The sequence below is a fragment of the Chironomus tepperi genome, unplaced genomic scaffold (genome assembly GCF_022539635.2).
Source record: "Chironomus tepperi strain 1889 unplaced genomic scaffold, CSIRO-AGI_Ctep_v1 contig_34, whole genome shotgun sequence".
Lineage (NCBI taxonomy): Eukaryota > Metazoa > Arthropoda > Insecta > Diptera > Chironomidae > Chironomus > Chironomus tepperi.
Genome location: NW_027226156.1, coordinates 433,820 through 457,362, shown reverse-complemented (window position 1 = coordinate 457,362; position 23,543 = coordinate 433,820). Strand labels below are relative to the sequence as shown.

General features: G+C 32.3%; 7 protein-coding genes across 13 annotated transcripts in view; 4 read left to right on the top strand and 3 right to left on the bottom strand.

Moving 5' to 3' along the window:
• Positions 1-108: 108 nt before the first annotated feature.
• On the top strand, positions 109-1,659 carry LOC139097105 (uncharacterized). Its single transcript, XM_070648878.1, has 3 exons — positions 109-864; positions 930-1,046; positions 1,467-1,659. The coding sequence occupies exons 1-3, from the start codon at positions 363-365 to the stop codon at positions 1,532-1,534; spliced, it is 687 nt and encodes a 228-aa protein (XP_070504979.1). The 5' UTR covers positions 109-362; the 3' UTR covers positions 1,535-1,659.
• A 268-nt stretch (positions 1,660-1,927) lies between these two features.
• Positions 1,928-3,162, top strand: LOC139097117 (uncharacterized). Its single transcript, XM_070648889.1, has 3 exons — positions 1,928-2,447; positions 2,677-2,793; positions 2,856-3,162. The coding sequence occupies exons 1-3, from the start codon at positions 2,027-2,029 to the stop codon at positions 2,918-2,920; spliced, it is 603 nt and encodes a 200-aa protein (XP_070504990.1). The 5' UTR covers positions 1,928-2,026; the 3' UTR covers positions 2,921-3,162.
• A 675-nt stretch (positions 3,163-3,837) lies between these two features.
• LOC139095861 (uncharacterized) lies at positions 3,838-5,309 on the top strand. The gene is made up of 3 exons (XM_070647394.1): positions 3,838-4,119; positions 4,176-4,292; positions 5,038-5,309. Exons 1-3 carry the CDS (start codon positions 3,870-3,872, stop codon positions 5,079-5,081), a joined length of 411 nt encoding a protein of 136 aa, XP_070503495.1. The 5' UTR covers positions 3,838-3,869; the 3' UTR covers positions 5,082-5,309.
• Positions 5,310-5,516: 207 nt separating this feature from the next.
• LOC139097660 (probable cytochrome P450 313a4) lies at positions 5,517-7,017 on the bottom strand. Its single transcript, XM_070649567.1, has 3 exons — positions 6,404-7,017; positions 6,081-6,348; positions 5,517-6,017 (listed from the first exon to the last, which is right to left on the bottom strand). Exons 1-3 carry the CDS (start codon positions 7,015-7,017, stop codon positions 5,517-5,519), a joined length of 1,383 nt encoding a protein of 460 aa, XP_070505668.1.
• Positions 7,018-8,776: 1,759 nt separating this feature from the next.
• Positions 8,777-10,361, bottom strand: LOC139095847 (coiled-coil domain-containing protein 130 homolog). 2 transcript variants are annotated; one of them, XM_070647372.1, is made up of 4 exons: positions 10,238-10,361; positions 10,065-10,117; positions 9,580-9,850; positions 8,777-9,490 (listed from the first exon to the last, which is right to left on the bottom strand). In XM_070647372.1, exons 2-4 carry the CDS (start codon positions 10,078-10,080, stop codon positions 8,806-8,808), a joined length of 972 nt encoding a protein of 323 aa, XP_070503473.1. In that variant the 5' UTR covers positions 10,081-10,117; positions 10,238-10,361; the 3' UTR covers positions 8,777-8,805. The 2 variants fall into 2 exon arrangements, with proteins under 2 accessions (XP_070503473.1, XP_070503483.1); XM_070647382.1 differs by lacking the exon at positions 10,238-10,361 and having other exon boundaries at positions 10,065-10,231.
• A 562-nt stretch (positions 10,362-10,923) lies between these two features.
• PMCA (plasma membrane calcium-transporting ATPase 3) overlaps positions 10,924-23,543 on the top strand; it is an 82,475-nt gene continuing 69,855 nt past the window's right edge. For 3 of the 6 annotated variants that reach the window (XM_070647336.1, XM_070647308.1, XM_070647318.1), the window contains exon 1: positions 10,926-11,860. The gene's annotated coding sequence lies outside the window, so the exon portion shown is untranslated. Of the gene's footprint in view, positions 11,861-21,736; positions 22,214-23,543 lie in introns of those variants that run through there. The other 3 variants (XM_070647327.1, XM_070647280.1, XM_070647299.1) reach the window with 3 other exon arrangements.
• On the bottom strand, positions 11,810-12,868 carry Rnf11 (Ring finger protein 11). Its single transcript, XM_070647348.1, has 3 exons — positions 12,514-12,868; positions 12,243-12,394; positions 11,810-12,187 (listed from the first exon to the last, which is right to left on the bottom strand). Exons 1-3 carry the CDS (start codon positions 12,856-12,858, stop codon positions 12,181-12,183), a joined length of 504 nt encoding a protein of 167 aa, XP_070503449.1. The 5' UTR covers positions 12,859-12,868; the 3' UTR covers positions 11,810-12,180.

The window sequence follows — 23,543 nt, the reverse complement described above, 5'->3', positions numbered from 1 at the left end:
CTTAAAATCCAAACTCCGCCCCAGACTCTAACTCAAAATCACACATTACTGAGTCATCGAATTGATCCAATCTTATTTCATTCTGTGAATAATATTGACGCATATTAGTCGCATTTCTCTCATTTCTGCACTCTATGCTCTAAGGCTATATTCATCCACAAAAAAAAAAGACTGTTGAATCAACAAAAAAATCACATGCGAGACGACGTGACAAATTTAAAGAACTAAAATAAATTTTGGTAAAATAAAATCTGCTTAGTTCTCATTTGGATGCTGACAAGTGTAGTGTTGTGCTTTAAGATTTTTCATTCCGGACTTTGAAATTGTTTACGGCAAAAACTTACTTTTTTATTTGGTGAAAAATGAATATTGTAAATTATTTATTGATTTTTACGACGACTCTCACTACAATGCAATCATTGCCAGTCAAAAGACAAGTAGATGACAATCCAGACACTCGACCAACAGTCAGTGACAGATATGGCTTCCTGGGTGGCTCCTCTCCGGGGTTATTTAATCAACCATTTAATCCAAACGGCTTTGGTAACAATATTTTTGGCTCAATTCCATTTTTTAATCAGTTTTATCCTACAAATCCATTTTCGTCACCAAGTAACAACTTCATCAGTCAGGCCCCCCTTCAAAATCAGCAATTTCAGCCTCAAATCCAACAATTTCAGCCTCAAAATCAGCCAAAACAGCAACTTCAAACAAACCGACCACAAAATCAACAAAACAGACCCCAAATTCAGCAGAATAGACCTCAAAATCAACAAATCCAACCCCAGACTCAACAAAACCGACCCCAACAGAATCAACAGCAACAACAGATAGTGTCAACAACAGTCTCTCCGCAAGTTCAAGGTAAAGAGCTTAAAAATCTCAAAAAATCCCATTTTTTGCTCATTTTCTCTCCAATAATTATACAGCATGCATCGACTCGTGTATCGAAAGTACAGCCGGTCAATATAACCCAGTATGCGGAAGCGATAATCAAACATATCACAACCAAGAGAGATTTAACTGTGCTCTCGAATGTGGACAGCGTGAGTAATGTGTAGAATTTTACTGCAATGTGTTTAAGGTTGTAGGAAAAAACGTGGAAGAGACCTTAAGTGTGGTGTAATGTTGATTCTTACTAGCAAAGTGTCCGTCAATTATTATGTTAACCTTTCTGGTCTGATCAATAATTTAGGTTTTGTCTATGTACGTCAATGTACGTCTCTACCTGTCTGTGCCCATCTACCTGGCTATGAATGCCATTAGTCTTATTAATTAGATCTTCAAAATCCATAAAAGAGTTTAAAATTCGACAGATCATTAACATTTAATTAAATACGTACAAAGTTCATGCCAAATCAAATGTAAATCATGGGAACTTCTGGCTTTGTTTTGAAGTGACTCAGCACTTACCATTTGCAACTTAAACTCATTAATGACTTAAATTTAATTTTTTTGTCTTTCAGGTCTTCAAGTTTCATATCTTGGTGCATGTGCTCGACCAACATTACCACCATGGCAAAGGCAGCAATGATGAGACATTTCAACCACATATACTTATAATTTATTATAAAACTACAGACTGCGATCGATTTTTTGTTGTACCTTAATGTATTAAATTTAATCTCTTATATAAATATAAAGGAATATTATTGCTAATTGTGCCTTGATTATGGAAAAAATCTCAATTTTCAGTCTTAAATTCGAAACCAACCTTATCAGGGGCATTTCTAGCAACAACTCTGTAAATTACATACTTAAATTTTCTAGACATGCTGCTTATCAATATTATAATTCTCTCGGTTACTCTCTCAAATCCTCATTACTATAAACAAAAACACAAAAAAACCCAAAAAGTGGCACAAAACAAAAACAAAATAAAGAAGACATAAACAGGTATATAAATTCTGTGCTAAACTTTTATTTTACTATTTGTCGCTGATCAGTTCTCACTCGATCGTCGGCTGTTAAAGATTGTTTTTTAGACTCTCAATAATCTACGGAAATTTTATTTATTAATAAAAAGATGAAACAGTTTATTTTTGCGATAATTCTTACAATTTTTGCTGCATCAAGTGATGCTCGCGTTATTTCTAAAAGGCAAATAGGACAGCCAAATTTCGGATTTGGACAGCCTGGATTTGGATTCGGACAACCTCAAGGTCAAAATGTATTCTTCCCGGGGCAATTTCCAGGACAATTTCAAGGACAAGGGCAATTCCCGAATCAACAATGGCAAGGACGTCCACAACAAGGTCAACAAGGACAATTCCCACAACAAGGTCAACAAGGACAATTCCCACAACAAGGTCAGCAAGTACAGTTCCCACAACAAGGTCAACAAGGACAATTCCCACAACAAGGCCAACAAGGACAATTCCAAAATCAACAAGGACAGCAGGGTCAAGTCCAACAACAATCAACAACATTAGCACCACAAGTACTGAGTAAGTGAAACTTAAAATGATAAAACTTGCTTAGTTAGTTAAGTAGTATGAGAAAGAACTGCATAAGTAAGAATGAGAGGTCAGTGGCAGTAAAAATGACTCAAATCGGGTTTTTACTAAGATATGCTTATCAGTATGAGTGTATTTGCTTGCTGATGTTCCTGTATATTCAAAGGAAATTCCTATACTAAACAAACCATTTCAAAAATTTATTTATTTCCAATTTCAGGCTGCATTGAGCGATGCATTGATACAACTTTGTCAAATTACAATCCAGTCTGCGGAAGTGACAATCAAACTTATCATAATCAAGAGAGATTTGACTGCGCTAATGAATGTGGAGCTAGTAAGTTAACTATTCAATATTGATCTAGTTTCAGTATTAAAAAATAATCTTATAAATTTCAGACTTGAGAAAAACACAAAACGGAGCATGTCCATCACGTAATGCAACTACAGTCCGACCAACATAATTGATATTGATAATTTGAGCATTTACGAAAGCTACAACACTGCATTAGGTTTAAGAAATTATTTAGGTAGATAGATCGGTTCTTTTTGAACTCAAGAAAGTCTACAACTCCTTACATATAGGATCGTCTGTGTCATATTGAACTTACTATCCTGGCAATATATACATATCATTAATATTTGTGTTGATTAGCATCATTCGAGTGTGATTAATAAAGCTTTTGATTTTAGATAAAAATTAAAATTGGATGTAATATAAAATTGATTATAATTAATTCACAGCACGACGTAATTAAACTGCGATTCCAATTATTGCTGAGATTAAGATGCAATTTTACAGCGATAAATTTTTATTGATCAATAGAATCTTGATTGATGAGGTTTTCAATCATTTCTTGGATGCAAATTATATTAAATGTATTAATATATTTGTGAAGTCATACAACTTTTATGGATTATTTTTGTAGGCTACATTACAATGTATCACAATGCAAACATGATTTTAAATTTCATTATTTTGTATTAATCAATGACCGTATTTTCCAAGGAATTCTAAAAACTTGTATTATATTGACAATTTCTCCTGCATCATTTATTATTGGGAGTTCCCCGTAACTCACATCGGAAATGTTCAGCATTACTTTACATACTAGTAGTGTTTAAGGTTCATATGGCTTTGCACTTGAAGTTTGAGGCTCAGGTGTCTCTACACTAGCGTTTTGAGTTACTATAGCTTCGTACTAATCTATTAGGCATCAAATCTAGCTCATGGCTTCCATGAACTTCCCTTATTCCCAAGAAAATCCATCTGTATAAATCTAATACAAAACAATACATTAACTACAAAATATCAGTTGAAAGTAATTCACACAATCAAATGATAGTCGCAATAAAAAGTTGATCAAAATCTCAACTGCGATTCAGTATTGAATTATCTTTGAATATAGTAAGATGCAAATGTTAACAGTAATTTTAGCTGCTGTCATTTTGGTGATTGCTGTCGATTGCCATGGAATTAAAAGACAAGTAGTATTTCCAAATGATAATAATAATTCAGGATCTGATGAAAATGTCGACGAAAGATTTTGGGGGCCGAGTTGGGGTCGAACAAGAAGACCTAGACCAGCTAGGCCAACACGACCTTCAACAAGTACAACGACTCCAGCTACGAATCTAAATGAAATTCCGCAACATATTCAAGGTATGCAAATAACATTAGAAATACTATAAAGTGACACATAATTCATTGCTATCCAGAATGTATTGACGAATGTCCAAGACGAACAACCTCAGAATACAATCCAGTCTGTGGAACAAATCAGCAAACTTATGACAATCAAAATAAACTCAACTGTGCATCAGATTGCGGTCTAAGTAAGTATCAATTATCATTTATTTCAATGTGACTGTTCTAATTGCCTGCTGATTATTCTCAATCTTGCTCATTTTCTCGCTTCAAATTGTTATTGTTGTCGAGACTATAAGGAGATGTGCGATTTTTTACGCTATAATTGATGACGTTTTTTGAGTTAATCGCATGATTGTACATGTGAGAATTTTGATAGATTTTCATTGAAATTGAAAGTATTTCTCGAGTCGTGCGAGAACTTTTGTGACGTATATTAGATTGGGATGGAATTTGAGAGATGTTTTTAGAGAATGCAGTGGTCAATTGGTCCTAGAAGGGCAGAGAAAATTCAGAATGGGGCCAAAAGAGTTGAAGGTAGTCTAGGAATGTTTAAATGAGCTCAGAAGAGTTCGAAAGGATGCATACTAACTCCAAATAAATCCAAATATGTCTCTGCTACCAGCTGAGTATTTGCATAAGCTCAAAATTTAATTATAACTAGATTTTTATCATTAAAACTAATTGTAATGTAAATTTCTAATTAATCTACTTGCACCTACATCATAGCACATTAATTATTCCATAACTTCCTCATTGAAATTTTTTGATCAGATTATACGTCAATAAAACTTTATTAATACTAAGAAACTTGATTCGATGAAATTCACGATTTTTAACAGTTAAACAGGCACCATTTTACATACAGCATATTATTAAATAAATTCTATGAACTATACAAATGTTAAATTATTTTCTCGTTTTTCTAATTAGATGTTCAATTCCGAAGAGTTGGAGCTTGTCAACCGTTGAGGTAGAAATGCCATATGAGACCTAAAGAGGAAGTAAAATGGAGATTGAGGAATGAAAATTGGATATGACTCACCTTTCTATCGTTTTTTAATACTAATCATGTATCTGTTCAATATTGTTAGCACTATTGACATTTCTAGCTTTAAGTCTTCATACTTAAGCGATGTATCGATAGTATAATTTCGGAAGAAAGTGATCAAGAAGGTTTTCATCACAATCATCGCATATCTATAGCCTACAAATAATTAATCAAATAAAAAAAAATTAAAATTAAATCAAAACTGTCTATTTGTAACTTCCTAGCAAGTCATTAGCACACGCAGTTGAAATATTATGCAAATTTCCTCGGAAACCTCAAATTATTGTTCTAAAAATTCTCACAAATGATAAACATTAATTATCATTGATTATCAATTCATAAATGCACAGTTACAGAACAATTATTGAAGTATTGTGCAATTATTCTCGGAACTTTCACAATTTTCAGTTATATCAATGAATCTTTCCATAATATTGAAATTCAACTCACCAATGCACATTCGTTTCCCTCCTGTAAACGGTAAATAAGCCTTTGGATTCTCCAAATGCTCAAACCTCTCGGGTTTGTACAAATGAGCATCATCTCCCCAATATTTCGGATCCCTTTGCATCGCGAATATCGACAACACCATAATGGTCTTCTTTGGAATTGTATAGCCACAAATGTTAATTTCGTCACTCGTTTCACGCGCAACTATTGGACCAGCTGGAAATAGACGAATTGTTTCCTTCACAATTAGGTCCAAGTATGTGAATTTTTGAAGAAATTCATTGTCAAATGTCAGATCTTTTTCAGATCCACAAATGGAATCGATTTCATTGATGAGTTTTTGTTGAACATCTTGATGCATTGCAAGCATAAGGAGGCCTGATGAGAGGGTCTTGGCTGTTGAGTCGAAAGACTGAAATTAAGTATTTGATTTTAAAGTTTGAATATTGCCATATTTTGAGTTTTGAATTCTTACAGTCACTGAAAAAATGACCATCTCATGCAAAATTTCTTTATCTGTTAATTCATATTTAGGATCCAATAACAAGTCAACGACTTTGTCATTCTTATTAGCTCCATTTGTTTCAATTGTCAATTTTTTATTATGGTTGATCACTTTTTCGATATATTCTGTAACTAACACCATCAGTCGGTCAAAATCCTTGGAAAGTTTTGAATGTTTGAACATGAAGTCATTACTAAGCCATGGCTGTTGAATCCTCTCCATTGCAATGGTAAATGCGCTATTAATAAACGATAATTAGTTTCAAAATTTTAAATTTAAGTAAATTGACTCACGCATCAGCATATGGAAGCAATTCATGCCCATACAAATCTTCATAATAGTCTAAATTTGCAGATCCAAATGACCCAAGTGAGCAAGCACCGATGTAAAAATAAACATCAAACTCCTTTTGATCAACTTTTGGTTCCAATTTTTTCACACAAATTTCCGAATGCTCTTTAATAACTCCATGCAATTGCTGGAGTCTCTTTGGTGCAAAAGCTTTATTGAAGATTTTTCTATGCCTTTCATGCATTTTTCCACTTAACGACAACAATCCTTCTTCGAAAAATAATGATTTATAAAATATATCTGGTTTGTTATAGCACTGCGGGGCATTAAAAACGGCGTGCAAGACTTCAGGGTTTTTAGATACAGCTACCAAAAATGGACCTAACCATGCTTTCGTAAGTACTGTATCTTCCCTAATAATCCCCAATACTATATCCAAATAGTCCTCTCTTTTTGCTACAGCTAATCTAGGTAAAATTCCGAGAAATGGAACTCCATTGTCACCAGGAAGTTTTGCTGCTAATTCATAAAGCCTTCGTCGACTCCATCGAAATTTGATCACATAGAATACTATACTTGTAAATAGAAACAGCAACAGTGATTGAAACACAAACATTTTTATTTCACTTCCACTTGCTTTTTGTTCTCGCTCTGAAAATTGACTAAACAGAATTCTAACAATTTTCACTGATATTTATAGGTGCAAATCTGTGTAACTGGTTATGAGTAATTGAATCATGATTATTTTCCAGCTGTCGTCACTGTTTTGAGAGATTTAATTTGACTCATTTCCAGCGGTGAGCTTTAATGCTCAGCTTTATTGAGTTTTCGACATGGCAAGGGTGTTGCAAGGGGAGTCAATCTTGAAGGCTGGAAAGGGATCGAATACAAGGTGGCGTAAAGTACCCTCAGAGCACCAATCACTAGTAAATCAGATTTGGTTTAGATAAAGTACCCGTAGAGGCTGTTCCAAACCTTTTAATATTTCCTGAATTCTTGGCGCCTCTGAGCATCTAACTACATCCCTGAACATCATCACACTTCCAACCTCGCACAAGTTTGCACTCACAAAAATTTAAAAGCATTTCCTATAAATTATATTAGCACAAGATAGCAATAACATGCAATTATTTGTGCAATAATTAACAGACCGATCATTTGATTGCGTTTATTGCCAATTTACATGACTTAATGTAAGTTTACGATTTCTGAATGAACTTTTTTATTACCTTTTGATATTAATTTTAGTGTTTTGTATGGGAAAATAATTTGAATTTGAATTATTTTGTTATTATGTTCTGGACAGTAAGTTGTATTCTGTTATAGATAAATCCGGATAAATCTTGCAAAATTTAAAATAATTATTCCACCCTTATTAACACGAAATCTTAATTGTGCAAATTTTAATTAAGAAATGAGTTAATAATTACAAGCTTAACTTTATTCACTAAATGTTATTTCAATATAATTCGATGTATTGATTAACTATTGATCTTACTCAATTATATTGATTGATACTTATGATCATTTGGGTATGCTCACTGTCAGTTATATATACTGACGAATATTATAAAATTTAGTGTTGACAGCTATGCGTGTTGACTAATTGCTCATTTGTTTAGTGTTCTCGTCTCAATTTCTACCTACATAGGTCTCTTAATCTTTAGCTAACTCCAATAGCTTCACAAAATCCCAGCGTCCAATTATATTCATACTTCTAACTTATCTTAATCGACATCAATAACTGGTTTTTACACGCGTTTATTTAATTATAACTTAATATCTAGCTACAAGTGACATCAAATTAGGACTTTAAAACCAGTAACTGGAAGTAATGCTAATGAGTAAACTCAAAAGATCTCTGAACTTTTACTGATCACATAATGAAGGGATCTGTAACTTACTTAACACTTATAAATATCTGTGGGAATCACATGCTGCCAACTTAGTCAATTTTCAGACTGAGAACAGTAAGCAAGTGGAAGTGAAAAATAAAAATGTTTGATTTTCAGTCAATGTTGCTTGATCTATGCATAATTTTAATATTTTATGTGATCAAGTTCCGATGGCATCGACGAAGGCTTTATGAATTAGCTGTGACATTTCATGGTAACAATGGATTTCCATTTATCGGAATTTTACATAAATTTAGCCATTGCAAGACGGAAAGACTATATGGACGTAATGAACAGATAAAACATATTAAGGAGGGGTAAGAACTTCAATTATGACATTAAATAATAACAAATTTAAATTAATTCCATAATAAGTGCTTGTTGTTGTTTACTAATCGTTAAAATACGTTCGACATATTTTACTCAGCCTATATTTAATTAGTAAGCAGTTCTGAAAACTTTTAAATCCATAAAAATAAATTAAAATGTACAAAAAATTCAAATTTTATTCAGTTTTCTTCCTCAGAGCTTGAACTATAAGCAGCAACTAATGACGTCACAGGCTCAATCTTCTGCTTCTTCTCAACTGGCTCTTGATCCACTTCCTTCTTTTTCACTATCCCCAATATTGCAGGTTTTTGACTCAAAAGCTTCTCCTTCTTCATTCCATAAAAGCTACTCACAATCGTGGCACTAGGCAGGGCTGGCTTTTCCATAATTTCCTTAAATTTCTCTCGTGACTTGTCCTGAATGCTTTTTGTGCTGTGCAGTTTCAACAAACTTGCCAATTGCCGATCTTCTTCGTTCTCAGGCAGTAAACTTAATCCAACCAGACTAGTACGTGACAAAATTTTATTGTCTGCATCCTCAGCAGCCTTAGCCTCCTTCTTTGACTTCCTAAATTGCGCTCGTAACTTTAAATTAGCCTCAAAATTGTCTTTCCAGACGTCATCATTCCTTTGGTATAACCGGCAAATGGCTGGTTTGGCATCTGCTGAAGCCTTTTGGTCTTTAAGGCCATGTTCAAGCTTATACATGGCATCATCGAAGAGTCTGCGCTGTGTTTCCTTCGTTTCTGGTACAATTTGCTCATTCTGTGTTGGATCCCATCGATTCTCTTGCCGTCGAGCACCGGAAATGATTGTGTAGTCGAGATTAGCGGGGTCTGTCTTGATGACGAAGTAGTTTTCACATCTGTGGAGCATAAATGAGTAAGTTATTAAGGATTGTGCATTAAATTTGATATTTAAATGAATATTCAGTTAAGAAATTCAAATACTCACAAATGACACTTCATCTTGAACTCATAAATCGGCGTAGAATAATAATTTCCGACCTTTTGCTTCTCAGCATTGTAACGGACACCCATTCCAATATGATTCTTGCATCCTTCACACCAAATGTTGTATGGCATCTCAAAACGAATGACCAAAATTCCAATATGAGCTTTCTTGCCTCGCTCACGAAGTCGATGATGTCCATGATATGCATCTAGACCTTTTGCCATGACTTTTGGATTGTTGAAGTAGTCTGGCGGATAGTACTTGTTCTGACCTAGAATGAATCGAAATGAGAAGAGTGTAAGTAATATTTTCTTGAGTTTTCATGACTGGATCATCAAATATGTTTTAATAATGCTCAAATGAAAGCATATTAAGCTACATAACACAACAGAAACTAACAAATCTGCCACATAATCCATAAATAATTACTCCTGGATCATCAAGTTTAGAAAATTAATTTTAACACATTTTAATCACTTTCTTACCTTTTCGTTCACCCATTTTGCGTCCTTAATGTTCAATCCACAACAATATTGCTCTATAATTGAGATAAATCGACCACAAATTATTATTTGCACAATTTTTTTTAATATTTTGATTTTTCACAAAAATTTTCATCTATTTTGATGAATTCTCGTTGATTTTCACTTCAACTTACTAATTTACTATCACAGCTGTTTGTTTATAACACTTAAACGCCACTAAACCGTCTATTTACTAAAATTTTGTAATAAACTTCTCTCAGAGATTTTACAATAATATTTTTGTAAACAAAAACAAAGTAGCAACCTGGTAAAAAAAAATTTGAATTTATTTTTTGACCGTTATTTGATTTTAGAGAGGTTTTCTGTAAATTGAAGGAGAAGTTTAGCTATTTGGAGCATAATGGCAATTTAAATGTTCTTGTGAGTATTGATGGTTGTAGATTGTTGTAGATACATATGGGGAAGATGGGTAGGAAGTTCCCGTATCCTCAAAATTTCATTGTTATGTCTTAAATGTTCATACAAAAATTAACGAGTTTTGAAAATTCAAATTTAGTTCATACTAGTGGCATCTTTATGGATTGCCAAATATGACATTTCTTTTGTGCAATTTTATTTTAAGATTTACCATCAAAATTCTCTATGTCAACTAAAAAGAATGTAATTTTGAGATTACAATCCCCATAAACTCCTAAAATACCCCATAGACTTATTAAAATTCTTCCGAAAAATTCCAAATCATCCCAAAACATTCCATCACACAGCGAATCCATCCTCAACAAGTACGCAAAAATTCAAATTCCATCAGTCCAAATGTCCATCGCCCCACATAAAATCATGAAAAAAACGTCAGGAGGACTGAACGTTTTCTACTGAAAATTTTTTCCCTGTCGCTGCCACACGAAAAGAAATAAAAAAGTGCAAAAAATTAGTCAAATTTAATGCATTAAAAGCGATTTAAAGTGAACAATTTCACCATCTTAGTGATCTATCCGTCATCAATGAATGATGTGAACGCATCGTGTGCGTATGCGAGTAGTTTGTAAGCCGGAAAAAGGTCACATAATAATAACACACATACAAATTATATATGTATATCTATATATCTAGTTCTCCTCACAATTAAAAAATTTCTTTTAAATTTTGTGGATTTTTTGGACTTTTTTTTTTGCTGTGCAAAGTGAAAAAAAAATTTTTTTTTGTTATTTTTTCATAGAAACTCAAAAATTGTGAAAAGAAAAAATTCCTCTCTGTGGATGGAGAGAAAAAAGTGCGATCGATAGTGAAGTTCATTTGTGTATGGACAGACCCTTGTGAAACGGGCTGAGAGGTTATTGCACCCGATCGGGCTGAACATTGTGATTTTATGTTTGGGATATAAGAGACCTAAGAGACCCATTAGAATATTTTTGAAAGTGTAATAGTTGACAGGTTCTTGCATTGAATCAAGCTGAACAGTCCTGATCATCAAGTGCTAAGTTGATAAGCTCTGAAAAATTATCCAAAAAATATTAAATTGTCGATTTTAAGAGTTGACAGGCTCTCATACCCAATCGTGCTGAACAATTTCTTTATCTTTTGTGTCTTCAGACTCTTCATCGCTTCAATATTTTGTTGATATAAAGGCAAAAGTGGCAAGACAGTGGATTTTTATCGCCCCGAAACAATAAGAAAACTTGAAGTAAATTTTAATAATTTTTTTTGTGTAAAATTATATTGAAAATCAACAACAACAGCTATCCTGCCCCACCGATTCATCTTGTTGGATTATCAATCTACGCCGAACGATCAAAATTGTGAGTTGAAAATCCTTTTTATTCATGAAAATTAAAATTGAAATATTTTTTTACACAATGAGATAAAAAAAATTTTCAAATTAAAGTTGTGGTTGTGTGAAAAATTTTTTACGTGTTTGATTGTGTTGGTGAAAGATATGATGGACATGAGTTGTTAATGGTGTGAGTGATTGTGTCAATGTGTAGAGAATTTTAATACATTTTGAGGTAGATCAAAGATTTTCTGCAAATAAACAGTTCTTGGGGGCATGTTGTAGCCACTCTGTATGGTATATTAGAGAAAGGAACATATCTAGCCCCTGACTCCATACGATCAAACCTTATTGACTGTAATTAAGTTAAATTTAATATGAATATTAAAAATAATAAGAAGTTTAATTACATTTGATTATAAGTGTCGATATATTGAGTTATTTGGGTCAAAAATGACTTGTAGACTTCCGCATGACTGTCAGTATATCCTTGTAAGCTTTTGAGCTCATCAACTGTAAAGTCTAGCATCTCACTTGCAAGAACTAGAAGTCCAAAATTTAACTAGAAGAAAATTGTTAAGAAAGTAATTTGCAGTGCAGGTCTGGGACATCATATCCCCATTTTTGGCAAAAGTTTTGGTCAATATCGGACTCACTTTTGCAATTCCACAATCTACTTACATCCTGAGAATCATTTAATGCCGTGCGAATCCTGAAATTGTCTTGCGTTAACTGTTCATTCAATTGGTTCTGTTGAGTCTGGCTTGTCTTTGACCGCTTCTCCATCTTTAGCTTATTAATCTTTTCCTGAAGATTCCTCGTCTTTGAGCATTCAACAAACGTTAGAGTATGTTCCCTAACATCTCTAATATCAAAGCTTTGACGACAGTATGCACAATTGTTGTGCAATCCACTTCGGTACCAGTCCATTGCACACTTTTTATGGAACAAATGACCACAAGGAAGTGAAATTGTATTTTGATGTTCACAAATTTTTGAAATACAAATTGAACAGCTTAAACACATGTTGATTTATTGAGTGATTGAATTAGTATGACGGGATAATTTGGGCATTTTTTGCAATAGAAGTGTCAGGCACTTGAAGTTATCTGTTTAATTTTATTGAATTTTCTTGGAAGGGATTTGATTAAATTGTAGAAATTTTTAAGGCTGCCCATTTTTACTGTGACAGTCTGTATTCCTTTCAAATACAGTTTTACTCAAATTACACAAAAAATTCTGGCCAGCCTACTTCAAAATTTACACTGACATTTAATCTAATCTGAGGCATTTCAAAGACACAGCCTATCAAAAAATGCTTTATGGTCTCCAAATTGGACTCATATCAATATATTATAAGTCGGTGAGCCCCCTATGATAATCGAATATGATAATTCTAATAAAGTCCTATCTTAAATAAAAATCCGATTGATTAAGCAACCCTCAAACTTAAATGCATAGTACATTAAGCTAGACTTCTAGCTTTAATAATTTATGACATGCCTAATATTAGATCCACATCAATTCCACAATTCTAAGCACCACAGACAGTCCAGACCCATCCATACAATCAGAAGTCCATAATCATGCCACAGACACACACCATCACTGCAAGAAAAAGAATGTAAATTGGAATTTTTTTATGTCACTCATTCCACGCGGTTTTTTTGCACATTTTGACCTCCTTCCTTCCTCAATTTCTTTCTCCTTCACTTCTTTATTTATAAATTTTTCATTCCGAGAGACACAAATCGATGATTAATAATTAGTTGCACAACCTTCGGAACGGAGGAGGAAAAAAAATGCAAATCGATTTTCGTTCTTATTGGAATTTTTTTTCTGCTTCTCAATTTTTCTCTCACTCTCATGCTCAGATTTTGATAGCAAATTTTCCTGAATAGGAATGGTTTTTGGATACAATTTGCTTCATTTTGTCTTATCTAGTTTAGTCTAGTAATGTATAATTAAGTCTATTCTAGTCCAATTTAGTATAATCTAGTCCAATCTAGTCTATTCTTATTCAATCTAGTCCTCTTTAATCCAACTTAGTCCATTCTAGTCCATTATGTCTGAAATGCGTCTATATCAACAGCAAAATACATCCATATAGCCATGATCCTGTCGAAATTAGCACATGAATGACGTCATTGATATTTATAGCGTGGACTTATGTTTTAAAATCATAAAAAAAAAAAATCGAAAAAATGTTTCTTTTATCTCCGAAACAGAAATATGTTTTGTAATCATCATCAAGTTCAGTTGACATACATTCCATTTCCGTTCCTTAGTGCTTCTCTTTCCTCTCTTTCTCTCTCACTCTCTCAAATATTTTTTTTTTCGGTATAGATATTCTCAAGTATATTCTTGATGACGTCAAAGTGAGAGACGAGATATATAAAATTTTCATACACAACTGTAGACGAGAATGGTGTGCAGTTCTGTAAGCTATACAAATACAGATTAGCTGATTCTATTATTCTCTTCTTCTTGTTTTTTGGGATAAACAGAAATAAAATGTGCATTGCACTTTCAAATACAGTTAAAGAAATGAGAACAGCTTTTTTTTCTTTCTTTCTGGTGTGTTTTTGATAAGCAATTGCATAAATAGTTTCATTTATGTATGCATTTTGTGATAAAGGGAGAAGTAGGAAATGTATTGTTTATGGTTTGGGTGCTGTGTGCGCTTCTAAAATTTATTAGATCTAACGGTTTTTTGAAATTTAAATTTTGTAACTTAACCTCAAAAGCAATCGATGATAGATTTATAAAGACAATCAATGCTTGCCACTTTTTTCTACTAAACTGTATCAAAATAATTATCAAAACCTTAAAATTTTCCATTTTATACAAAAAAAACTTTTCGAAGTGGAAGAAATTTTCACCTAATTCCTTATAGTTCATCAAACTCTAGTATTCTTCAAACCTATACAGCATCTCCTTCAACATTTCTCCTTATCTCTTACTATCTTTAGAACAAAATTACATCCACTTTATAACAATGCTTCACTGAATTTCATGTCAACTTGAGCGTCTATTGAATTTTTGTTTTCCTTCCTTTTATTTGCATTTTGTCGTTCTGTGAACTTTTTTTTTCTCCCTTTTATTCGCTCGGTGCTGAATTGAGCTGTATTTGATACGAAAACTATGTGAACACGTTTCTGAATGCAAATTAAGGTGTGGATGAACGAAATGTTGACAAATGCTGGTGACAGTGAGCTAGGATGGAATTGAAAGTTTGAGGGATGGCGGTGTTGATTAAAATTGGAATGGTGACTGGATAGCTGGATAAGCTAACTTGCTTATTCCTTTGTTGCACATAAAACAGGCACTTTCCCTAATAATAGCACTGAATCCCAGGTCATTACAATTGAATAATGCTCATTTCCATATCCACATACTGTGAGTTGTAATTAAACACAATTTATTCACTCAAAATGTAATGAAAATTTACCTCCATTATGCAATGCCTTTTTTTTCATTTTCCAAGAACTTTTTTATTTGCTTCTTTTTAATTTCGTGCTCATTCTTTCATCTCTGTTCATTTTAAGGTAGACTAAATAAACGAATAGAACTGCCAATGCATGCAGAGAATGTTTAGAATGAAAGCTAAATGAATGCTGTGAACGATATTTGAGAATGTAGCTGAATCTAATTGAAATTTTTATTTGAAACAAAAGCGGAGGTTTTTCTGTTAATTTTGGGAGGAGTGCTGGCTTTTTGGTAATTGATTAGAAGGGTGTACATGGAGTATCTGAAGATACAGGTTGGCTATCTAATTGAATATTAGAGGACATACTTGGTTTCATTATTCAACCCATATTCAACCTCAGCCATTGCCATTTAACTCCCACATCCTCCAAAAGACTTCCTTTATTCCCCAAAATTCTTACAAAATGCCCATAATTTCTCATAAAATACGCCCAGCATCACTAATCCCCTCAATCGCTTCCCACATTTCGCACAATTCAATTCCACAATCAAACGACACCGACAATGCGCTTATCAAGTCATCGCGTAAACATCTTTTGTATTCGAGTTTCTCCTTCCTCTTCCTGACCTTCTTCAAATAAGTGGAAGAGAATAAGAATAAGAAGAACAATTTAATTGACCTCATAGCAATTGCTGCTTTTTTTTCTTGCTTTTGATATTAAATTAAGTAAGATTGTGGTGTGGTTGGGTGTGGGTGAGGCAGTAACAATAAAGAAAATAAGAAAAAAGGACATGGAAAATTTCTTTTGTGACTTTTTTTTTTTGTTATTGAGAACAAATAGAGTGAAAAGCTGGAATGAATTTGACACATTTGTACAAATTGACTGTGAAATTAATTATGTTGGTAGTATTTCTTGGCACGGGTTAAATGTGTGCTGTTGAGAGTGGATAAATGCAGTATGGCCTGTGTACGATTGTGAATTTAGGACAAATTGGGTAGTATTGGTTATATTTGAGTTGAATTTTAGAATTTTCTTTATATTTTCTTCACCTCGAAAAGCTTTTTGCTTCGGAAAAGCTCAAATTGAAGTAAAATGTAAAGCTTTAACTGTTATGTGATTGAAAAAAGTGGCAGAAGTTTGACAAAATTAAATTTGAATTATGAATCTTATCAGGGTATGAAATTTGAAATTCAAATTAAAAAAAACCGTTATTTTTAATGAAAATTTCCATTAATTTTCATTGATTTTAGATTAATGAAGATGAAGATAGGAATGCTACTCGGACCACATCCTACTCAAATCAGAATCACTTAATCTACAATCTTTGAAACTTCCATTAGATACCCAACATATTCCCACATGTTCCCATTCCACAACACAATCTCAATATAGATCTAGTTCAAAAACTTATTGATTTATTTCTAAAGATTTTTTTTAGTCTCGCAAACAAAAACTATAAATTACATAACTTTATAGCATCTACTAGACGATACAAATGGTCTATGATGCAAAAAGGGAAGGAAACTATTTAAAAATTTCTTTATTAAATTACACATTCTTTTCTCCACGTTCTGTTTTGTTCTAAAAAGTGTAAACTTTTCCTCGAATTGTTTCAACTGGAACAAAAAAATAGAATAAAAATTGTAAAACGTAAAAAATGAAAAAAATGAGCAATTGAGCGTGAGTTGTATTGTAAATTGTGTGCATTAAAATAAAATAAAATATTTTTGGTGCTTCTTTTGTCACGTAGAGCATAACTTACTCTTTTTTTCATGCACGGATGATAAGATGTATGAATCTAGCTTTCCTGTAATCAGAATGTCATGCATGGTAGGTGTATTATGTTGTGATATATGTGTACGGATGTTGAATTTTAGAGTTTAGAGATGACTTTTGGGATTTGCGGGATGCTGAGCTTTAGATGCTGATGAAAAGTTTTACTGAGATTTTATAGTTGAAAAAACTTGTTTTTTGTGTTTTGAATAATTTATTGAAGCTAATGTTAGGCTTGGATGTCTTTGTGTAAGGCCTTCATACCCCTCAAAATGAATCCTTCGTACCAACAATATAATAATTTACTCATTTCATTCTAGTAAATTCAAAAATAATCTACAATCTTAATAAAAATCTTTAACATAAAATTTGAATTGCAAAACTGTAAAAAATCCACAACTGTGAATAAAAAATATGGCGAAAAAATTCAGTGTAATTTTCTTTACAATTTTTTTTTTCATTTATTTTCTTGTTTCTTTCATTCCACATTTTCAATTTACATAACGAACATAACTTTACCTTCACACAATATGGAAAAAAAATCCGTAAGTGCATTAAAAGCTTCCCTTTGATCTTTTCAAGGATTTTTTACTTCAATTACGAGTTTTTTTCACTTTGAATATATATTTTTTTGTACTCAATAAACATGAAAATGTTGAATTTGAAAGTTTTGTTCGACTTTTACTATAAATATTTACAACTAAGTGTGAAATTAAAGATTTATTATGTTGGATAATTGGATCAGTAAGAGGGTCTAAACTGCTCGGTTTTTGGATAAGAATTTTTCATTATTTTCGTTTCTTTTCAAACTTTGTGCTTGCTGTTCTTATGAATAGACAGGAAAATTATTTTATGAAATAACGTTGAGTCATATAAGGTGGGGTAATTCTATTAACAAAAGGGAATGAAATTGAATTTTTTTTATGAGAAATTTTTTAAATGCGGCAAGAAAATGAAATTATTTTTAGATGGGATCAAAATAAACTAGTCATTATGGCTTTTAATATTAAAATTTAATTTTTAACGGTTTTTTTAAAATTTGAATTTCAGATCTCAAACCAGGTTGAGTTAAACTATTTTATTTTAGTTTTACCTAACGTTTGCCACTTTTTTCTCATATAAGTAGCCTTAACATTCTAATTATATCAAAACTTGAGGATTTACGGAGTCAAAAACTTTTTGATGTGGAGAAAATTTTCAAAATTTTTGAAATAAAAGCTTTCTTTAAAGCTACTCTATACTAAAATTATAAACATCATCTCAAATCTCACTCATTTCCCTCAAAATAGATCAACTTACCATTAAAATCTCCATCAAGTAATCCATAAACTACAAACATTATCGTCAAAGTAGCCCATTAAAAGTCATCATTAAACTCTTCATCATTATTGCTACTATATCCATTAAAATTTTTTTCGTGACGTGCCAATTTGTGTCTTAAAGAAGACAAATAACCGTCGAAAAGCATAAAAAAGCTAAAAGAATGGAAATGGAAAAATTAGAAGGAAATCTTCAATGGCAAATAAAACGTGATTGTGAGATATTGAGACTAAAATATACTGTCTATATGTGTCTGTAAGCATGTGTAGCTGATGTGGTCAAGGTTCCTTGTAGGGATTTCGTAAGGAATTCTTTGATCATTCCATGAGATTTTTGTGAATTTTTGAAAATTCTTTAGTATTTTGAATTTTTGAAAGCCGTAACAAAATTTGAATTTATCGAGACAGTCAAAAGAAATCCTCGCGAAATCGCCTCATGGACATCCATATATACAGTAATGTGAACATATCAAAAGTGAAGGACGATGAATTTATGGGGCAAAATGGGAAATGCAATTAAATGCTTCTCCACATTTGTGATATATTACTCGATTTAATGCGATTACTCGACTCGATTGTATTTGTGCTCCTAATTTTCGAGAATTCATTCATTATTTGCAATTTTATTGGCTTTCTTCAATCTCTGCCCTTTAATATTGGAAATATTCTTTTTTTCTTTTAAATTTCTTCTACAACTACGTGACTTCATGTTAATATAAATAGTATGTATTGAATATAAATAGCTTAAAATGTAAAATCTATTGAGATTTTATTTGAAATAAGGAAGAATTATGGCGATTTTATTGCCTGATATTGAGTATATATCATGATAATGATCTGCGATATTCAAAGGGGTTGATTGTGATGGAAATTTGTAATCATCAAGAAGGTCAAGTGATTAAGGAATGAAGCTAATTAGTCGAACCTAAAAATTCAAACGCTTCACCTTGAATCGTCTTTAAATTGTGACTTAAAAATACAAAACTGACACGAGAATTAAAGTGCTTAAAATTTAAAATTTATGACTTTTGTCCTTTTTTCATTCACAAAACTTTCGGTCAACATTAAAACCAAACAGTAACTAAAATGTGAGTAGGCAGCAGTGAAAAGTTAAATATAATATGGTTAAAATGTTCACAGATACTTTAGCGCATATTTTATATTTAAGTTTAAGTAGTCACAGTCCCCTCGAAGTCAAAATACTCTGCTAAGTCACAAGTCCCTGCTAAATTACAAGTTCCTTAAGATGACAAACAGACAAAATATCTACAAACCATGCAATTATTTCAACATTTTCAAAAAATATTTTTAGATTCCGCATTTTTTGGGTTCAAGTTAATATCTGATAAAATGAAAAGTAACTGTGGGTTGTTGAAGGTATAACATAAACTGCCATAAATTGTCACATTGTGGAATAAAATTGAGACAACTTGAAAAGTTTGAAGGACGCCCTTTCTTGTTTATAGAAATTGATTGATAAACTTTTTTTCTTATTTTCGAACAAAAGCTGGGAGATTTTATGAAAGGATCAAGTGGGAGGAGACAAGCTTCTTTGTTGCATGTTGTGATGATGACTTTATGTGGGATATCGGTTGATACATTCTTGCTTTAAAGTATTATCTATCTGATTCATTAAGCTTTGTACTAGATTTGAACAATTGAAGCGCATTCACACTAGAATTTCAAAGTTCAGGAGCCTTTACACAAGAATATGAATGTTCAGGTGCCCTCACAAAATATTTTACCAATAAATAAACCGATCAGCATTAAATTTACCTAAAGTACACAAAATCCGAGACAAACCAAAGACTATCAGCCCCAAATAATATTAAAATCAGATTTTCCCGAATCTAACGATCCCCCGAAGACATCTAGATGGCAATAATGCGCTCAAATCCTCCATCCTTAGTCAAGAAAATTTCCCAAAACAAGAATTTTTTTTCCTCTCCTTCCAAGCTTCTTACATTTTCATTTCATTTTTCCTTCCTATTGAATTTTGCATGATTCACACGATGATAGTAAAAATGCCAAGGCCATTTCCAATGCCTTATGTGTGTGTATTTATGGATATTCTTAGACGAAGAAACAAGAGAAAAAAAAATGATAATTTAATATCAATCAACATTTCAACTTATTATTGAGATATCATTTGTTCGTGATTATTTGATCAATGTTTGGATTGCAATGATTTGGTTCGGGAGTAATGGGACAAAATTGATTGAATTAGTGGTTGATTTGGAGCATTTTCTAAGATAATTTAATATCTATTGCTTAATTTTTGATGATATTATATTCAATTTAGTCTTGAAATAGCTGATCAAGGTTAGGGTTGGTTGCTGATAGCTTAAATAGGTTAGCTTAGGTCTTCTGATAGCTTATCTAAGTTAGGTTTGATCTTCTGAAGCTAGAATCATTCTGGGTTGGCTCTGAGTCACTTCTGAATCAATTCTAGGTTTGAATTGTTTTTCTAATGATTGATTGTATATTCTCCAACAGTAACAACCTCAAATTCTGTATATTCCATCTCAAAAAGTGTTAAAATAAGCATTTAAATATTCCTCGCACAAACATCTCACAACCCTTTTTCAGAATCCATAAAAGTAGCCGTTTCCGATAAGCACAAAGAATCCAAAGCTCTTCAGCATTCAGCAAGAAAAAAATGATGCAATAATAAAAATAATAAGAAAAGAAAGAAAAAAAAATCATTTCAATATCAATAAAACGATGTACTAAAAATTTATGCACGTTGCCATAATCCACAATCTACTTTATACACATATTTTCCATCTTCATGCATATAGATAGTTCCATAACACACATAAAAATAAAATGTAAAATTTTCTTGGAAACTTTTCCAAGTTTTCCAATGAAAAAAGCACTGAACAGAAGCAGGTGATGTGTGTGGATGTATTTATAGTTGCGCAAGAATCAAATTTCATGCGCAAGCGTTTGCAAAAAATTTTCAATTGTTAATGTAAAAAGTTTCTTTTTTGTGTGGAATTTTCATAAATTTTGTGAATTTTTTTGAAATTTTTGTGAATTATTAAGTTAAAAAATTGTGAAAATTTTGAGGTTATATTGAAAAAAAGTTGAAAATTCAAATTATTGAAGGATTTTTCGAAGCCATACAAGACCCCATAATGATTTTCATCCATTTCCAATTTTTCCTCTCCGTACGGCACATCTCGGAGAGAATTTGAGCGAATTCATACAAAAAGCTCTCAACTTCCAGTTCCATAAAGTCCTCAGCTTTCCCAAAAAATCCAACCCAAAAGGGAAAAATCAGAGGAAAACTCGCGCTCATTCCGAGTTTTCCACTTTATGCCTTCTCGCTTATTGCTCCGCGCTGCTCTGTGTCGTAGAAAATAAAAAGAAAGAACAAAAAAAAAGTCCAAAAGTGAAGGAAAATTTGACAATTTTTTTTTTCACTGCCAATTTAAGGATTAAAAGTGTGTGAAAAATTTGTGGAAAATGCCTGTGTGAGAATTAAGTTCAAGTTGAGGATGGGAAAATTTTTAAAAATGTGACGGACGAGGAAAAAATTTTCTCCATTTTCAGAAAAAAAGGAAAAAAGAAAATTCTTTGTTGGAGGAAAAAATTTGAGTTTTTGTGAAAAGGAAAAAGTGATAAAATTTAGGGTATAAATGGGAAAATTCGATGAATGTTAGGAAAAATCCGATTAAAAGTCAATGAAAAATGAGGAAAATTTAGCAAGACAGTTGAGGAAAAATTTGAAGACTAATGGAAATTTTGAGGAAAATTTTCTTTCAAAATGTGAAATTAACGTGATGAAAATTCTGTGAAAATTATTACTTTTTAGGAAAAACTTTGTTCATATTGTAGGATTATTGAGAAAATGTGAGTAAAATTTGTGAAAATTTGGGATTGATTTGAGGAAAATCTTCAAGGATACCTCTGAATATTGAGGAAAATTAGGGAAAATTTATCGAATTTCGACTAAGGATGTTATAGTCCAACTCTATATCTACCCATGTCTACCTATACATAGCCGCTCGCACCCTATACTTGGCATTCATACCTCACAATGGTCAATTTAGATTTAATTCTTATATTTGCTTCAATATTTCTGACATAATCCAATAACTCTGCTAATTGGCATCGATTACTAGCTATATCCTTCAAATTCGACATTTTGGCTACTTCGACTCTATAAATACAGTTCATTTAAACCTAATTGTGTGTAAGTTTGAATGAACTTCTGAGAATTTCTAATTTAATTTATTTGGAGTCACTTGAATGGTTGAGGTTAATGAGAAAATTCTGAGCCTCGAGGCTGAATTTCTTTTGTGAATGGAAGTGCTTTACTCAATGAAGGTTTGCTTGAATTGCGATATTTTTCAAGATTATTACTTTAACGAGTCTAATTTGAGATGCTTTTGAACTTCAAAGCTAGTGTTGATTCTAGTCCAATCCCCCCAAAAAAGCCATTAAATCTTCAGCCACATATGCTTCTCAAAAGAAAGAAAAAAGTCATAAAAATAGCAAACTTTCATCCTTAAAATATTCAAAATCCAAACGTCACATACAGATTGTGAGTCGAATGAAACTGTGAATTGTAAACGGATCATGAATTATTCATCAATGAGACACGAAATCTATAAAAGAAATCAAGCAACAGAAAACAAAATTTACTCGCTGAGAACTTTTCATTTCTTTTTTGGGTATGAGATGAAGTAAAATATTCGAAATGCTTGATTCAAGGCCATTTTACTGGTTTTGATGGTTCTTGAGATGAGTTTGAGGATGTGAAGTGTATTTAGAAGGTTTAGGGAGTCTATAAAGGATTAAATAATTATGTAGTTATGCTCATGAGCTTTTAGAAGGTCTGAGGAAGCCAAATGGGTTTTGAATCAGTCCATAAGAACTCCTAGGTATCTTAAAAGGCACTGTTAAGCTAAGAATTGTCCATAAATTTCCTCATCCATCGACCAGACCCAAAAAATCCAAAAATACCCCCAAATGAGGTCAAGAAATATTAAAATCGTCTAAACATTCATAAAAATTTACCGCCTAACAACCAGAAAAGTCATTTCCTTCCACCTCATTCTCATCAGTACAAAATCTTTCATCCTAAAAAAAAATACCTTACATAACAATAAATTCTCATCTAAACAAAAAAATCCAGCTCCATTTCCATCAATGAAACCGAGAGAAAGAAAGAAAAAAA

Coding starts and splice junctions, on each gene's coding strand:
- LOC139097105 (XM_070648878.1), top strand. CDS start 363: ATGAATATTGTAAATTATTTATTGATTTTTACGACGACTCTCACTACA. Junction 865..929: donor AGTCTCTCCGCAAGTTCAAG/GTAAAGAGCTTA, acceptor ATAATTATACAG/CATGCATCGACTCGTGTATC. Junction 1,047..1,466: donor TGCTCTCGAATGTGGACAGC/GTGAGTAATGTG, acceptor TTTGTCTTTCAG/GTCTTCAAGTTTCATATCTT.
- LOC139097117 (XM_070648889.1), top strand. CDS start 2,027: ATGAAACAGTTTATTTTTGCGATAATTCTTACAATTTTTGCTGCATCA. Junction 2,448..2,676: donor ATTAGCACCACAAGTACTGA/GTAAGTGAAACT, acceptor TTCCAATTTCAG/GCTGCATTGAGCGATGCATT. Junction 2,794..2,855: donor CGCTAATGAATGTGGAGCTA/GTAAGTTAACTA, acceptor TATAAATTTCAG/ACTTGAGAAAAACACAAAAC.
- LOC139095861 (XM_070647394.1), top strand. CDS start 3,870: ATGCAAATGTTAACAGTAATTTTAGCTGCTGTCATTTTGGTGATTGCT. Junction 4,120..4,175: donor AATTCCGCAACATATTCAAG/GTATGCAAATAA, acceptor ATTGCTATCCAG/AATGTATTGACGAATGTCCA. Junction 4,293..5,037: donor TGCATCAGATTGCGGTCTAA/GTAAGTATCAAT, acceptor TTTTCTAATTAG/ATGTTCAATTCCGAAGAGTT.
- LOC139097660 (XM_070649567.1), bottom strand. CDS start 7,017: ATGTTTGTGTTTCAATCACTGTTGCTGTTTCTATTTACAAGTATAGTA. Junction 6,349..6,403: donor TTGCTTCCATATGCTGATGC/GTGAGTCAATTT, acceptor GTTTATTAATAG/CGCATTTACCATTGCAATGG. Junction 6,018..6,080: donor TGGTCATTTTTTCAGTGACT/GTAAGAATTCAA, acceptor ACTTAATTTCAG/TCTTTCGACTCAACAGCCAA.
- LOC139095847 (XM_070647372.1), bottom strand. Junction 9,491..9,579: donor TTCAAGATGAAGTGTCATTT/GTGAGTATTTGA, acceptor TATGCTCCACAG/ATGTGAAAACTACTTCGTCA.
- Rnf11 (XM_070647348.1), bottom strand. CDS start 12,858: ATGTGTTTAAGCTGTTCAATTTGTATTTCAAAAATTTGTGAACATCAA. Junction 12,395..12,513: donor CATTAAATGATTCTCAGGAT/GTAAGTAGATTG, acceptor ATTTTCTTCTAG/TTAAATTTTGGACTTCTAGT.